At 40.1% G+C, this 15348-nt stretch overlaps 1 protein-coding gene across 8 annotated transcripts in view; it reads right to left on the bottom strand.

Moving 5' to 3' along the window:
- The window catches only part of DOCK10 (dedicator of cytokinesis 10), a 161928-nt gene that overhangs the window by 76543 nt on the left and 70037 nt on the right, over positions 1–15348 (bottom strand). For all 8 annotated transcript variants that reach the window (XM_069864804.1, XM_069864803.1, XM_069864796.1 and 5 more), the window contains exons 3-7: positions 13096–13185; positions 8495–8577; positions 4768–4840; positions 4324–4452; positions 3817–3951 (exon numbers count right to left, since the gene is read on the bottom strand). In XM_069864804.1, coding sequence (XP_069720905.1) covers positions 3817–3951; positions 4324–4452; positions 4768–4840; positions 8495–8577; positions 13096–13185 — 510 coding nt within the window. The remainder of the gene's footprint in view (positions 1–3816; positions 3952–4323; positions 4453–4767; positions 4841–8494; positions 8578–13095; positions 13186–15348) is intronic.

The following is a 15348-nucleotide window of genomic DNA, read 5'->3' as shown; positions in this document are numbered from 1 at the left end:
TTGCAATGCTATCTTTTTCAAGTTCAGAAAAAGAACTAATGCCCAAGTATACAGGCAGCAGACTGAGTTCTAAGATATGTTCTGTTTCACCAGATTATACGTGCAGTAGATGATTAATCCATCAATTTTTGCCATAAGTTTTAACAGGTACTTAGTTACAGAAACAGCTAAATAAAATTAAACAAAGTGATGTGATCTAACAGAATGTGCTTCATTGCTCAGATTTATCAAATTAGTGAGGCTTTTATCTCTTAGTCTTAAGGAAGCAGTTGCACGAATTGTCTCTCCTCCTTGCTTAAATCTGAAAGAACACTGACACATCCTACCACCTCCTACTTCAAACTTTTACATCCACTTACTACGGACATCAGTGCCACTGTTTTGTTTTCAGTGTTCCAGAAAATTGCCACCACATTTTTCACACATATAACTTCGGAGTGATGCTGACAAATGAAAACCAATTAATCCATCCCATAGCTGGTCATTTCACTCAGTTTTATTTTTCTAATTAACAGTTCCAAATAACATGACAATGGCATCCTGTAGTTCTGTATACTGGAACTATTTCTCAGTACAGCCCTATATCAACAGATTACTAATAATAACTTCTATTGCTAGATGACAGCAATATTTTTATTTAAGAGGAACAGAGGCAAAAGGTGACTAGCAGAAGAGAAGCCCAAGAACTCAAAACACTGAGAATTAAGTTCCAGCAGTAGGGATGATTTAGAAGATACCTACCCAATCTGTCGTTAATCACTTGCTCCAGTCCTTACATTACATGTCATGACTCAGCTCCGGAATTAGCTAAGACTGAACAACTACTTCTGGAGCTTCTTGGGTCAAAAGTTTCAGTCAAATCTTGGCTTTTCAAACTGACTTGGGACTCTCCGTGTATGTTATTGTTTAGTTCTGCTGTTTTGCTACTGGAAATTCTCTTGGTAGGAAGGAGTTTTCCTCTCAAGGACTTTATTGAGGTGAATAGTTTTTCAGGGATACAAATTTTAGTTCACATAGGGTAAGAATAGTGTTGGAGTTTGTAGCAATTTCTTCTTGGGTATCCAATATTTGTCTTGCTCCTGAAATCATTCTAATCCTTCCAATTTCTACATACATTCAAATTATAGTAAAACAAGGTCTGAAAATTCACTGAAACCTATTTTTACTGATATAACTTGACGGTATGACCAAGAACTATGAGTTGAACAAAACTGTGCCAAGAATCTTATATAGAGGCCATTTAAAACCTTCAAAGATGGATTATTTGTATAAGTGCATTATGTATACCAATGTATGCACAATCTAGAAAGAAAAATGCTACATTTCAATTTACCTTCAGAAAGTAAAAAGATCATTAAAATGAATGCATTTCTTCCCCGTACTATGTACTTCCTCTTACAGATATGGCCAAGATCATTGTATCAGGTATTATAACAATATTAGACATTATCTAATAGAGCAGCATGTCTCACATGATGAATCTTGAGAACATTAGGGCAGGAAAACTTCAATATCCACTTTTCCATCTGCACTTCAGACTTCTGGCAAGCAGATGAGATCTACAGCAAAGTCTTTGTTTCAAATCTAAAGCCAACTATTTTCTTCCTGCTCAGTTAATGGGGGGGGGGGGGGAAAGAAAGTAAAGTATCATTTCTCAGCTTTCTTCTCTGTAAGTCCTTCCATATGGTATGCGGACCTTGCAGCTGACTTGTAATCTTCAACACTTAACTTCAAGTTTAAAATTTCTTCCATGAGGAAATAATACAAGGTTGAAAGAGAAACTGTGGAGGAGCTATAAATGAAACATCAGGCTAAGTCTAATGTCTGCAGGGTCATTCTTCCAAAATAATAGAATTGTTTTGGATGTCTTTCATACTTTATCTGGAGATGATTTCTTCAGGATGTTTACTACAATTTAGATATTCAACCCTTATCAAACAGAAGGTCAAAGTCATCCATACAGAGTTAAATGATTTGTAGTGGTATTAAAACTCTACATCAGAACTTTTACATCACAGTCTTCCTCCAAATCTTCAGCTTTACCCAACTCTTTCTCCACATTCTATGGTCTCCCTGCTTATGGCAACTCTAAGCCAAGTTCTGTTTTTCAGCATGGTAGCTCCAAGTTCATCACAGACTTTGATAACCGATGAAATTTGCCCTGTTACTCCCTTGGCCAAGACTCTAATTTCTTGCTAGGGAAGACGTCTCATGAATTTGTGCATCCCACTATAAAATGTCAATGAAAGAACAACCACCAAAATTAGTGTCTAGGAGTAGTTGAGAATAGAACATACAGTTCACACAGGTTGAAGCAATTTGCAAGGACAACATGCAGGAACACTGCAGATTCAGAGGGCAACTGTCAAAGTACAGGAGGAGGTCTTGAAAGGTTTCTTGAGCTTTTATTTTTGTCAGAGGTTTGTCAAAAATACCAGAAATCTTGCAGTCAAGACATTCTTGCTATTATGGAGTTTCATCAGAAACAACAGAAAAGGCATCCTCTGGAATAGCATTAAATCTGTACCTAAAACCACACTATAGGGACACTCAGGGCTTAACTAGAGCTCTGGCTGAGACTCATCTTACAAGAAAGCACAAATGACCTGCAAGCAGCAATTTCTGAACAGGATTTCTGTATAAGAATCCCTTCTATGGCTTCTGCCACACCTCCAAGCTACCTGTTAGGGCCAACAGACTGAGAAAGGCAAACCTCCTTGTCCTTCTACATATTTATCTACATCCTGTCCAATACCTGTTTTAAAAAAACTCACACCCTATTGAACTACACAGGGAAAGCAGTCATTGCCTCCAGAGCTGGGTACTTTCCTGGAAGCAGGAAGGAGGTTCTGCAGGGGGGTGTCAGCAAATATTTGTTCCCAGACTGAACACCGATTATTTTACTTGCTCCAAAGGGCCTGCGTAGGGGTGAAGGAGTCTTCCCAACCAACAAAAGGTTGTGTTTGTCAGGTGTCCACCCTTGCAGTACCTGAAAGGCTTCTTTCAAACCAACCCTCAGACCATGCCTGCACTGGCACAGTTGCCAAACTTTACTAGTTAAGTAGTAAAGAATAAAGTACATTTAAGAAAATTTAATTTCTTTATTCAGTGACTCATGGGGCCAGATCAACCACAATAACATACTATTCAAGATAACAGCTTGTTTAGAATGCAAAAAAAAAGAGGGGAAAAAAAAAAGAGAACACCCCCCCCGCTGAAAACTGAGATATACATCAAAAGAAATAGAGGAAAGGTGGAGTAAAAGGGGATAAAAGTGAAAAACTCAGTCTTAGGGGTAACAAAAAAAACAGGTGGTATCAGACATTTCTGGATATTTGTTTTTTCCAAGCCACCATAAACAATAAGGCTTTGTCCTACCTGCTGCCATTAAGACTCTCTATCACCTTCAAAAATGATGATGTTCAAGGAGGCTTAGGATACAGGATTAATTTACCACTTGCCCAACAGCCAATGCTTTTTAACCTGAGTCTCTTTAACACAGGGTAAGCAAGAACACTCTTAGTAAGCAAAAGTAAAATCTGGCAGCTAGAAAAATAATTTCAGTGAAAAGAAACATTTTATGATGGTTTTTTTCATGTGTTGTGGGCAAAGAGCATATGTGTGACCTGCTACCATAATCCAACCATTTTTTTGTAACCTGACAGTCTGAGGACTTGCAACAATTAAAAAAGCACGACTAATGGTGATTTCATTTCATGAACCTGCTAATGAGGCCACTAATGCCTGTGTTGTTCTGCTTGCCTTTTTAAATTTATCTGTCAGCCAAATAATACAATGAAATAAACTGAAACTTACCTGTACAACTCCTGTGCATGAATCCAAGAAAATGCATCCCTTTGGCTCCTTTGATATTTTTTCATCTTTATAAAAATTCATAATATATGAGTTATCTGACAACTGTGTCAGCTGGAAGTAGCGCTTTTTGAATGACTGAAGTAGAGGGGAAAAAAAAAGAATAACAATCATAGAATCATAGAATAACCAGGTTGGAAGAGACCCACCAGATCATCGAGTCCAACCATTCCTATCAAACACTAAACCATGCCCCTTAGCACCTCAATCGTTGTACTACAAATTATTTTCACTGATCCTTTATTCACAGGGTTTAAATAACAGGCAACTCCTAACCACACTTCAATCACACTATTGCAGTATTACTTTTGTATCATTCAAAGCAATGTAATAAAATCTGACATATAAGCAACTAAAGGACAATGGCAAACAAATATATATATATATATCCCCCTCTGTGGAGGATATAAATCCAAATGGAATAAAGAAAGAACAATGCTGTCCCCTTACCCGAACGGTAATGCTATTGTTTACAGTGCTGTTGAAATTCCCTTTATAAAGCCATCCAGACTTGTAAACTCCTGCTGCTAATCCTCCTCCTCCACCACCACCCTTCGAGGATGAGTGCGATGTTGTATCCTGTTTGAAGGACATGATTAATATTGCATGGACTTGCTTTTTGAATTTTAAGACAAAATAAAGATGCAATGTGCAAATATCTGCTTGACAACAAATAATCATCCTTTCATTCCTTCTAAAATAAGATGTTATTAATGTGCCTGCTGTGCACATGATGACATAAGAGACAAAGCTGTTCCACTAACTTCAGAGATATTTAAAATATGGAATATTTTATAGATCATGAGCCTCCGTTATCATACTTTATTTCATATTAAAGCAATAAATAACTCTTTCCTTGGGGGAAAAAAACCAACCAAAAAACAGGATACGTACTTCATCCTTATCCACATCTTCATGATCAATTTCAAAGGAATGTGATGGCAGTTTCTCTTGTCTACATTCATTTCTGGGAGGAGAGGAAAAACGCCTTTAATTTAATTTATTTTTTTAAAAAAAATAATTGTGCATATGCTATTTCAGGGAGGCAACTACTCTCTACTGTGCAAGGAAGCAAATCCAAACACCCAAATACCCACACTACCTATCTCCTCTTCACTTTCCCCATTTCAAAGTCAGTGTTCTGACATGACTAACCCCCTGCAACCAAAGTGAGCATTCCAGCTGAGCCAGGAGAAACAAGCGCACACAGAACCCAGGAGTGGTTTGTTCTCTTTTTTAGTTTGTTCTGGTCTTGATGTTTATTCCATGCAAACAGCCAATCAATATTTGTAATAAAAGGAACACTTGCAATCTATTAATATAGAATAGAAGCGTTAATCTTCAGAATATTTATGATGGAAATCCACTGCAGGTTTTCTAATCCAACCAAGAGCAGGTGTTAAGAACTCTTACCAAAACGCTCCCTCCCATCCAAAAAAATACCAAAACAAAAATCTCAAGCCTTTTACAAAAAACATCATTCAAGCCTTCACATTCTTACACAAAAACCCTATTGAGTCGTTCATTATTCAGATCTAAAAGGCAGACTGACTGATGCTCTCTGGCCACACGTGGACAGATAACATCACTTGCTTAAGCATCTGTACCAGTAACAGGACAAGTTAGTCAGCTACTCTAAAAAAAAACCTAAATCAAACCCACAGCCCTAATGTCCTTGATGCTGCTGGAGAGGGGAAGGAGGAGTCAGAAATCTGCTGCATCGGGAAGGTGCTGACCTTTCACCACATGACACAGCAATTTGGTCCTGCTCCTTTGCTCCACAGCCAGAGAGTAACCCTGTCCCATGAAACCACAGCCCTTCCACAGGCCTTGGGTAAACGGCAACCTTCTTAGAAAGAAGGAAACCCTTCTTGTCCTCTCAGAAGACACTGAAAAGGACAGACCACTACTGCTTCAGGTGTCATATCTCACTGACCACCCAGAAAACACTCATCCACTCAGACCTCTTTGTCATTCTCCATAGAAAAAGTTTTCTCCTTCCTTGGATAGGGATCCTTTTGGGCATACTCCTCATCATTCTAAGGCAGGCAGATTAAGAGTAGCAAGGGTGTGATCCCGATTTTATACCCTCTTTTTCTCTGCCTACTGCTTCTTCAGACGCATATGAAAAAGCAGAATTCCAAGGGATCAGATCTGAAATATCTACCGAATGTTCCAAGTTTCCTATTATCAACAGCAAAAGCTTTGCTAATGACTATATCTGTTCCCAGACATGCTGTCACCACAGCACACACCGAACAACCCCTGCTTTTCCTCCAGCTTTCCACTTGAGCAAGAAGCAAGAACACACCACCACAAAGCATAAAAAATGGTATAAAAAGAGGTAGTGAGAGTTCACAGAGAGGAATTTAAGGGGTAAAAAGACCTGAGAAAAACCTCAGAGGAGGAACAGACTCAAAGGAAAACTAAAGCAATTGCTAAACATTTTGATCATGCTGTTATGCACGTTGTGGATCTCTTCCCCATTGCCAGAGCACTGGAACTGCACCACACTGAGTCCTCACTGCTTGCCCTAGGTGGTGAGCATCACATTGCAGCTGTTTCCCTATCAGAAAGGGTCAGCATTCAGAAAGAACAACTTTGATATCAGATAAAAATCTGCTACACGATGCAGCCGCTACTTGACATGTAGTGTAACTGTGTGAAATGGCACAGCGTGGCCTCATGTGCATACAAATACGAAGTCCTTCAGCATTGCTGAAGGCTGCTGAGTTCCAGTTTGCATGTTTCTAAACGGGAAAGCCCACAGGAAGGTTCAGCACAGGCTCAGCGAATGGAACTATCTCAACCACAGTTAGGTCTGGTATTGCAAATTATATTCCTTTCTCATGATGCAAAGCTAGACACTTAAACTCACCTAATCTTCCCTGAAAACACGATGTCCTATAAAAGAAATTGATACAACACACTAAGATTTCCAATAGTGCAACAACAGTTTTGCACAAATGAAACAAAAAAAATGTAGAAACAGGGCACCTAAACCTATCAACGGCAAGATACAATAATATTACAAGGACATAGCAAGCCACTTTATTTTTCATGAGGAGATCTAGGCTAAAACACTGAACTTTGTAACATGCATGTGCAAATCAAGGTCTGCTGATGTTGAAGAGATTGGAAATGGTATGAAATGAGGTGGACTCTCAACTAACTCTGTTTAAAGTACGTTAAGCCATGGTAACTTTCAGCAAACAAAATACAGACACTCCTGCGTAACTTGGCTTCTGAAACATCAATCAGCGCTGCATCCAAATAGCTCCCGAGTGCTGTGTTCTGATACAAGACAAACCAAGATCTTTTGTTTTGTTATGATCCTCTATGCAAGGAGTGAAAAAAGTAAGACATGAGACACCATAACATCCCTGGAGCATGAACTCATCAAAGCAAACCACATTAAGCACTGCATTATCATAAAACAATCTTCACAGAATAGGATGTGTGTAATCAGCAGAGTAATGCAACAATGTCTGTCAAATGCATATTTCATAAGAGTGAAGATGCTTAAGGTTAAACAGAAAGGTGCTGTGCTGCAAACATTTTTATTGAGCACTAAATTAATTTTCTAAAACAATCGGTACACTGTGTACTTAAGGAAAGGTTTGTTTATAATCTCTGATTAGCAAAACTGCTCTTAAAAGCTTTTTGTACTACCATACTCACTGTTCATAAAAATACTAACATACAAGAGAGAATGCAGATATGAGAGAAAAAGCTTGCAGCGTAAAACCTCTGAACACAGCATCTAAAAGGGACCACAAGAATCAGTTTATCGATTTCTGCAACAGTATGTTTCCTTGGTACTAGTTTCCACCCAACAGCACCCTGTATTATGTGCACATAATAATCTTTTTCATCCAGTATCATGATTTTAGTGCCTTGAATTCCAGGATAGAAGGTAACAGCTCATTCAACTATTCGGTCATTTCACTAACTACTCCCTAAAACAGTCCTTGGGGCACAGCACATAAACCTGCCAGAAACAGGAGCATAGGTAGAAACTCATACATGAAGGAATGAACACCAAAATCTGTTTCCATTCAAGTCAAGAAACTTGTTCCTTCTCTACCCAGCACCTTTACACTGGTTTTAATGTACTGCCTCCAAGCACAGAGGGATGCTCACTTACCCAGGCAACTACACATATACTTCTGCAGCCTTGTATCACCAGTGCTGTAACACATTGCACCCAGGTCTGTGCAGTGCAGTTATAAAGCACTAAGGGAAATCCTACTCCTCTGTTACACAAGGTAACTAAAAGGAGAATTACTTCCAGCTAAAGGTAAGTGACATTTATGCATTATTAAGGAAAATGGAAAGCCAGCTTTCCTGTGTCAACTGTGCTTTGAATACACAAATGCGCTTCTAAGGATTTGAATCAGCACTAACAGAGTTTGTCGATACTAGTGAATTCTGCAGAGTCTTGAACTTTTGGCTAAAGGACCTTTGCTTCCCCTTTTTAAAAATGCAAGGCACTATAAATACAGTAAAACAAGCAGAGCATATGAGACAAAGGAAAGTGCAAATATGGACAAAGCTCAGCAAAATGACACAAACCTAATCGGAAAAAAATAGAAAAAGAAGAACTTATACTAGATCTTACTGTGGTAAGTGTCGAAAGTCTTCCGAATACTGTTCATACTTGTAGTTCACAACATGCCACTGGGAACTGTAGTATTTACAAGCCTAAAGAGAAAGAAATACAAACAACAATAGAATTGCTACAACTATTCAGACTCAAGAAAAATCTGAGGCAGTCCTTTGTACTAGTGAACACATTCTTCTCTTCTGTGATGGGTGCACAGTTCTTAAAGGGAAGTCAGTGATTTGTTTCCACATTTTGAAGCATAATTTCCCTTTCAAATCAAATGCACTGAATCATACAAGATGGAAGAGGGGGCTGATAGGAAGTTAACATGCTTTACTGATTCTCATCTACTCCATAGGAAGCATCATTAACTATATCACTACTGCCTCAAAAAGTACTCCCTAGTTTAGGCCTGACTTTCTCCACGGACATTAATTACACGCTTTTTGTTTGAATCCTGTTCCATCACTCAAGACTTCCACTGCAAATATGTTGACCCTACTCCTTTCATTCCTCCCTCTTGCAGCACAAGCCCTCTACTTGTTCTGACCTCAAGAACTGATCTTTAACCTCCTAAAACCACTGAGGAATATATTAACAGGACTGTCATTTCTCACTAGTCTCATTTTCCCTTCCACACTGAATTTGCTCAGTCATCTCATCAGCCCCTATTTGTGTGATCTAAATTTTAGTTAAAACTATGTTATAGTGACCTGGGCTATAAGAATACTCTTAGAAGAGCAACATGTACACTGTTCTATGTGTGTTAATGAAAAGCTCATTCACTGGCCATTGTGAGGATGAGCACAGATCTTCTAATTCACACTTCACTCGCTACTTGGCAAATGTAAACCAACTGTACCTTCTGAGAAATGACCATTTCTTCCCTGGGTACTTTTATTACTAAGTATTCTACTTAACAGATGTAATTAAATCCCACAGATAATTCTCAATGCAGGCTTTTATTCCAAATGTTATAGATTGATGTGTTAAAAAAACCCCAAACAGTTGTGAATACCATGCAGAGCAGGGCACAGTATTTTAGCTTATAGCTATAAAGGTTTATTGTGTTCCTCCAAGAAAAACCTAATCAAAACAAAAATCAAAGGAGACAAGCAGCACATTCAAGTACCATTCAGTAAACTCACAAAAGGGAAGCCAATCCAGTGCCACAGCTAACGCTGTTCTTGAACTAGCTTGGTGTGGCTATCCAGTGTAAACCAGATCTATTTAAAATAAAAAAAGTACAGCACTTTCTCTTCAGAACAGCCCAACTAAAAACCAAACACTTCTGATGACTTCTAATAATTTTTTTTAATTGGAAATTATTACTGGAAATTGAATTTTAGCAATGAGAAAAATATCCACAAACCTGACTTGAGGAGCAAGAAAAACCTCTCTAAAGGCAGAGATTTCATAAAGAGGCCACAGCTGGATCCTACTGTTCCTGGCAAAGAGTGGAGGCACCAGTGCAGGGGCTGCTGAGCTCAAGTAGATTGTGAAGGAGGAAAAATATAGATGGAGAAATGGAAGCTTTGGGACGTGGGAGGTTTGGCACATGTTTGCATGAACTTTCCTATCGTGCTGTTGACCAGGCAGGCTGCACAGCCCATTCCCAAAAGCCCTATCAAATTCAGGTCATTCTTTTTCTTTTTTTTTCTTGTTGCCCAGCTGGTCTAATTTTTCCTTAGAGACCCAGACAATCCTGCAAGCTTTTTCCACCTACAACTTCTTAGCTCTGGTTCTGGTGATGACAGTTTGATGGCTACCACAGTGGAAGAGGCACTTAAAAAAGATTTACCCCGCAGAATGGGAAGTGAGAGAAATACTAATGAAGCAAACAAAGCATTTGAAAGCAACTCCGCTGCTGAAATTTTCTAGGACAATTATAAGTATGTGGTCTTTGGAAATATAGACACATGTATGATAAGAATAATTTGTGGAGCAACTGGGCTTCTCAGAGAAATGGCACACGCAGAGCAATCCTGCTACCTTGATCACTCTCAAAGAGTGGCTATTTCTGAGATGGAAAGCAGGAGATGTTGAACAGGGGAGGGCAAACCCAAGCAGGAGCTTGGAAACAGAAAGGAAGAACCTTCCAGAGATGGATGTGTCCACAGTGCTAAAGGGGAAGCTGCAGAGATGATTCTGTGCCCTGCCCTGTGACTAGAGACATGCATGGCTCTACTCAGAAACCCTTCTCAACTGCTTCCACTCCTGTGACCTCTGCTGCAACATCAAACGCAGTGTGTTGGGATTTGGGAAGGTGGAAGACAGCGTGATCACCCTGGCTTGAAATTCCACCAGAAGGATGAGACAGGAGGTCATGGATCTGAGTTTTTGAAATGGTTTCAGAACCACGTCCTCACACTATGCCACACGAAGGAAATTAGTTCCCCCTTCAACAGCAGGCCCTTCGTTTAACTGGCTTCCTCCACATCTTTTTGTCACAACTTGCTATACTACTGAGATAGTGCAATATATGGTAATGGTGAGAGACAGCCATCACTACTCATGGGGAATACCAAATCAGCTTCAGTGAGATGAAGCTGTACATTGTTTTTCTACAGCTTCCCCAACAGTCCAATCGGGAATTAGACATTGGATCCTGGGCTGTAATAAATCCAGCTGACCAACAGATAATCAAATATGTATAAAGTGGATGTCTTTGCTGTTCATGAGATCATGGTATATTTGAAGAAAGAGAAGACTCATTCACTGAGTAAACTGTTGGCTTTTTCACAGCTCCAAGAAAAGGGTGAAGGTCACAAACTCCACTTCTGCACATCTTTCCAGAAGTTCTGAACACCAGCTAAGAACACAGCAGACTGCTCCTGGGTCAGTACAGATTCATGCAATAGCTGCAGTGGACTACAGTCACGATCTTCACAGTACCTCATGCTCATACTTGATTTTGGGCTAGAAACAATCCTCTTCCTGGAGCTTAATTTATTTTATACATAGCTTTTGGCTTTGTGGCAAAAAGAAACATATGCATTACTACTTTCAAGATAGGTCTTTGTCCTGCTACTATTCCATGCACAGACTTAGGGCTGTAGTACTGTTTTTTTTTCCACTGCTTTGCTCCACTCTCCCTGTCCCCTTGGCTCACAGGCATTGCAGAGAAAGCTAATAGATGCGCTCAATATTTATTTTACCAGGTTGTCATTAGCATCCCTTTGGAGACTTCAGCTGTAATGATTCCCAGACACTGTGTACTATGTTCCATTTTTAGACCCACCATTTTCCCTGTAAAGCCATGAGCACAATGCTGGCCTTGCAACTTGTAGAACCTTAAAATAAAAAGCAGATCCTAAAATGCTGAAAGGGCTGTGAGCCTTCTACAAAGGTAGATAATTCCACAAGATATGTTATTTTTTAATACTACTGTCAGATTAAGAAAGATGGCAAAGTTCAGGCAATTTGAGCTGGCAGTAAGTTGTCATCGGTCTTTCTAGACCTGCTGGAGAGAAACAGGGCCAGTCTGTAATCTGCCTTTTTGCATACAATTCAACAGCTATATTGCTATTTTATCTTGGATTTTATTTTTCTAGTCCCTGTGGTTTGTCTGCAACTGACTTTTCCTCCACAAATTCTCTTGCAGTTATAGAGTATATGAAATAACCTGTACTTATTCGAATCAGGAAGTCAGGTGTGAAATACCCAGATCTGGGGAAAAAAGGGCAGAGAACACACACATATGGACTATTTGTAAGTGCTGGGAATCAAACCTCTTACAGAAGTTTACAGGTTGCCTGGGGAAGTCATGGATGCCCCCTCCCTGAAGGTGTTCAAGGCCAGGTTGGATGGGACCTTGAGCAGCCTGGTCCAGTGAGAGGTGTCCCTGACCTTGGCAGGAGCGTGGAACTTGATGGGCTATAAGGTCCCTTCCAACCCAAACCATTCTATGATTCTATAAGCTATATTTTTAAATCTCTAGTGGAAGACGGGGAAGGTTCAGGGAGCCATCTAAAGTAAATTCCTTTGGACAGTGTCCTTCAAAGTGATAAAACCAGTGACAACCTGAAATATCCTGGAGGTAGTAGAAAGAGCAAACTTCTCCCACAGTCTGAGCTCAGGTGTAGAAACAATACATCCATATCTCTTTTTTAAAAGTAAAGCAATAAATCTCTCCTAGTGGGGCTCTATCAGAAGAACTTCGCTCAATGTCCTACTATGAAGGCAGAACAGGCTCTAAATACTGACAATCAACGTAAACCCATACATGTCCTTCACTGTGCAACTACTTCGCAGACAGCTATAATATACACTTCCAAATAAGATACATAATGACAACAGTGTCAAGTAATCATCTTTGTTTTGATTGATATCAATAATCCAAAGTTCAAAGTGCATTCAGATCACCAATGACTAGCACTCAAGTAAAAATACCATTATCAGTATATCAGCAACTAGCAGTGCCACTGGAAAACAGTGGAACGAGAGACTGATTCAGTGCATTTGCAGCTTTTCTAGATACAAACATTTCATAATAGCCTCCTGTTGATATGCCGTTAACCCTCCGAAAAAAAAATATGTTCCTTATAATTATAGCAAGCCTCCCCCAAACCCTTGGTTCTATTCAACATTATAGGATACCCACACTAGATACTTACCTCTTTAACAAATAAATTTTCTGCTTTTTGTTCTGCATCTTCAGGTACAGAAGGATACAGTGTCCTGATTTCCAGTGAAATTGTGCCTGTCTGACAATAAACAAAAAAAACCAAATTAGTCATAGTGACAGAACAGCAGTTTTGTCTCATGAAGAGGTTAAGAACCTTATTGTGGCTTGCATTTTTCCATTTGTCATGCAGCCAATACACACACACACCAACATCTACAATGCAGCTCGTACCCACACACGCTATTCATTACTATCAGCTAAAGCATTAATTACACAAGCGAGAGCAGTGCTCGAATAGATTTCTGGGAAAAAGTTGTTCCAAGCAAACTTGCTTCACTCTCTGAGGTTTCTGATAAAAACATCATCAAATCTTCCTTACATCCTGTCCCAGAATACATGCCAAATCCGAAAGCTCTTCTTGCTTCCTCCACCCCGCCACTGCCACTCATGCATTTGCACCAAGGAATGTGAAAACAGAGCTTTGCCTCTTCTGGAAGGAGAGGAGGGAAGCAAAGTCCTCCCAATAAGTTCACTGGACAGCTCTATAGTCCAACTAGTCCACTAGCCAGTGGAACCAGGTAACAGCTTCTCAGTGGGTCATTTCACCCACAGATGCAAAGAGCAGAGGAGGACTGACATGGGGCTCCAGACCCTTCCCACAATCTCCTTTCAGACTCAACAGGCATTGCACAAATGAAGTCGTTTTTTTGAATGCAGCTTCTGACTGAGCTAGCTTGTCAGGCACTACAGCAGGAAACCACACAGAGAAGTGGATCTCCAGAAGGTCTCCACAAGTAGCCAAGTTTCCTTTAGCTCCAACCAGGCCAACAACAGGCCAGAGCCACCAGCAGTCCTCCTCAATATGACCCAGGGACTCCATGCTGACATCAGGCAAGGCAGCCACGTTGCAGAAGTCACACAAGATGCATTTTTTCTTACAGCTTACACAGACCACATTGATTGCCCTCCCCTTGCTTTCCATATGAGTAATTAAGAAAGGCATGTATCCCTCAAGCAGATGCAAGCATCATGGGATTCCCCAAACTTTTTGTTTCATCTGTTTAGCTCAGGATATGACATGAGCTCATATCCTTCATTAAAAACCTTCAGCTCCCACAAATAATGATGGTGCCTTGTAGACACCACAGAGTGAGAAAAACCCTCCAGTTGTTCTGACAAAGTAAGTGCAGTTTCCTAAATGTGGGTTCCTGGGCTCTACCAAGCTGCATTACTAAAGCCCGCGTGCAGTGGAGACTTACGCAATCAGTCTGTGAGGGAAAGAGACAGCATAAGGAGAAGTAAAAATTTTCAGGCCACATTTAGTGAAGACATCTGAATCCTTGGTTGCTTAGGGACTCCCCAGCAGTACCCAGTCACTAGAAAACGTTTCATTACTTTTACTTCAGATACTGACATTTTAAGTTCTTCATTTTTTAAGCAGTCCCAAGAAGACGCAGTCCCAAGAAGACATAGTCCCTGAGCACCGTTGAAAACCCATGGGTGCCCCTAAAATCCAACACGGGGAGTTCTTCCCAGTGCTGGGGTGCCAGCAGTAGCAGCCACAAAGCATGCACACTGTTATTCCACGACATCACCACTCTGAAGATCAGCTGCTGTTTCCAGGCTAAGGCAGAGTAGGAGGCCACAAAAGATGTGTGATGTAACTCACACTGACCCTGTCAGGATGGTGACTAAACTGCAGAGAGATCAACAAACTCTTCTGCTTGCCCATAAAAAAACTTATCTGCTCCATTTATTATGCAGAAGACAGCTTCCAATAATTTTTTTAATAGTAAGTCCGTTTTTTTTACCTAATACGCTTCTTGTCAGCTGATATAAACACACTGACGAAGACAGCTGACATTTGCCTCAATGGGGTCATTGTTCCTCTTTTCCTCTACGCTGCTTATTCAGCTAAGGTCATTTTAACAAGACTGTAACTCAAGCCCACCGTTTTGGCTGTGGTACACTCCCCCACTTTCCTTCTCAACAAGACCAAGCTTGAAAGAAACAAGCATAGCCACACAAAACAGAGAAACCAGGTAGCATTTGGTTTGGTGTGTTTGCACACTTTGCCCAAGAAGATCACAGGTTCATTTACACAGAACTGGGACGTGGAAAAATCTTTTGCATTGTTATATTTAAACTTGTTTTAAAAACTACGAAGCACTTCCCTTCTGAGAATTAGTTACGTTCAACCACTTCGCTGCAAAAGCCTTGCCACAATAACACTTCCTGTTCA

This window comes from Phaenicophaeus curvirostris, chromosome 10 (genome assembly GCF_032191515.1).
Source record: "Phaenicophaeus curvirostris isolate KB17595 chromosome 10, BPBGC_Pcur_1.0, whole genome shotgun sequence".
NCBI lineage: Eukaryota > Metazoa > Chordata > Aves > Cuculiformes > Cuculidae > Phaenicophaeus > Phaenicophaeus curvirostris.
The sequence above is the reverse complement of the archived record's forward strand: the minus strand, read 5'-3'. Positions and strand labels throughout refer to the sequence as shown.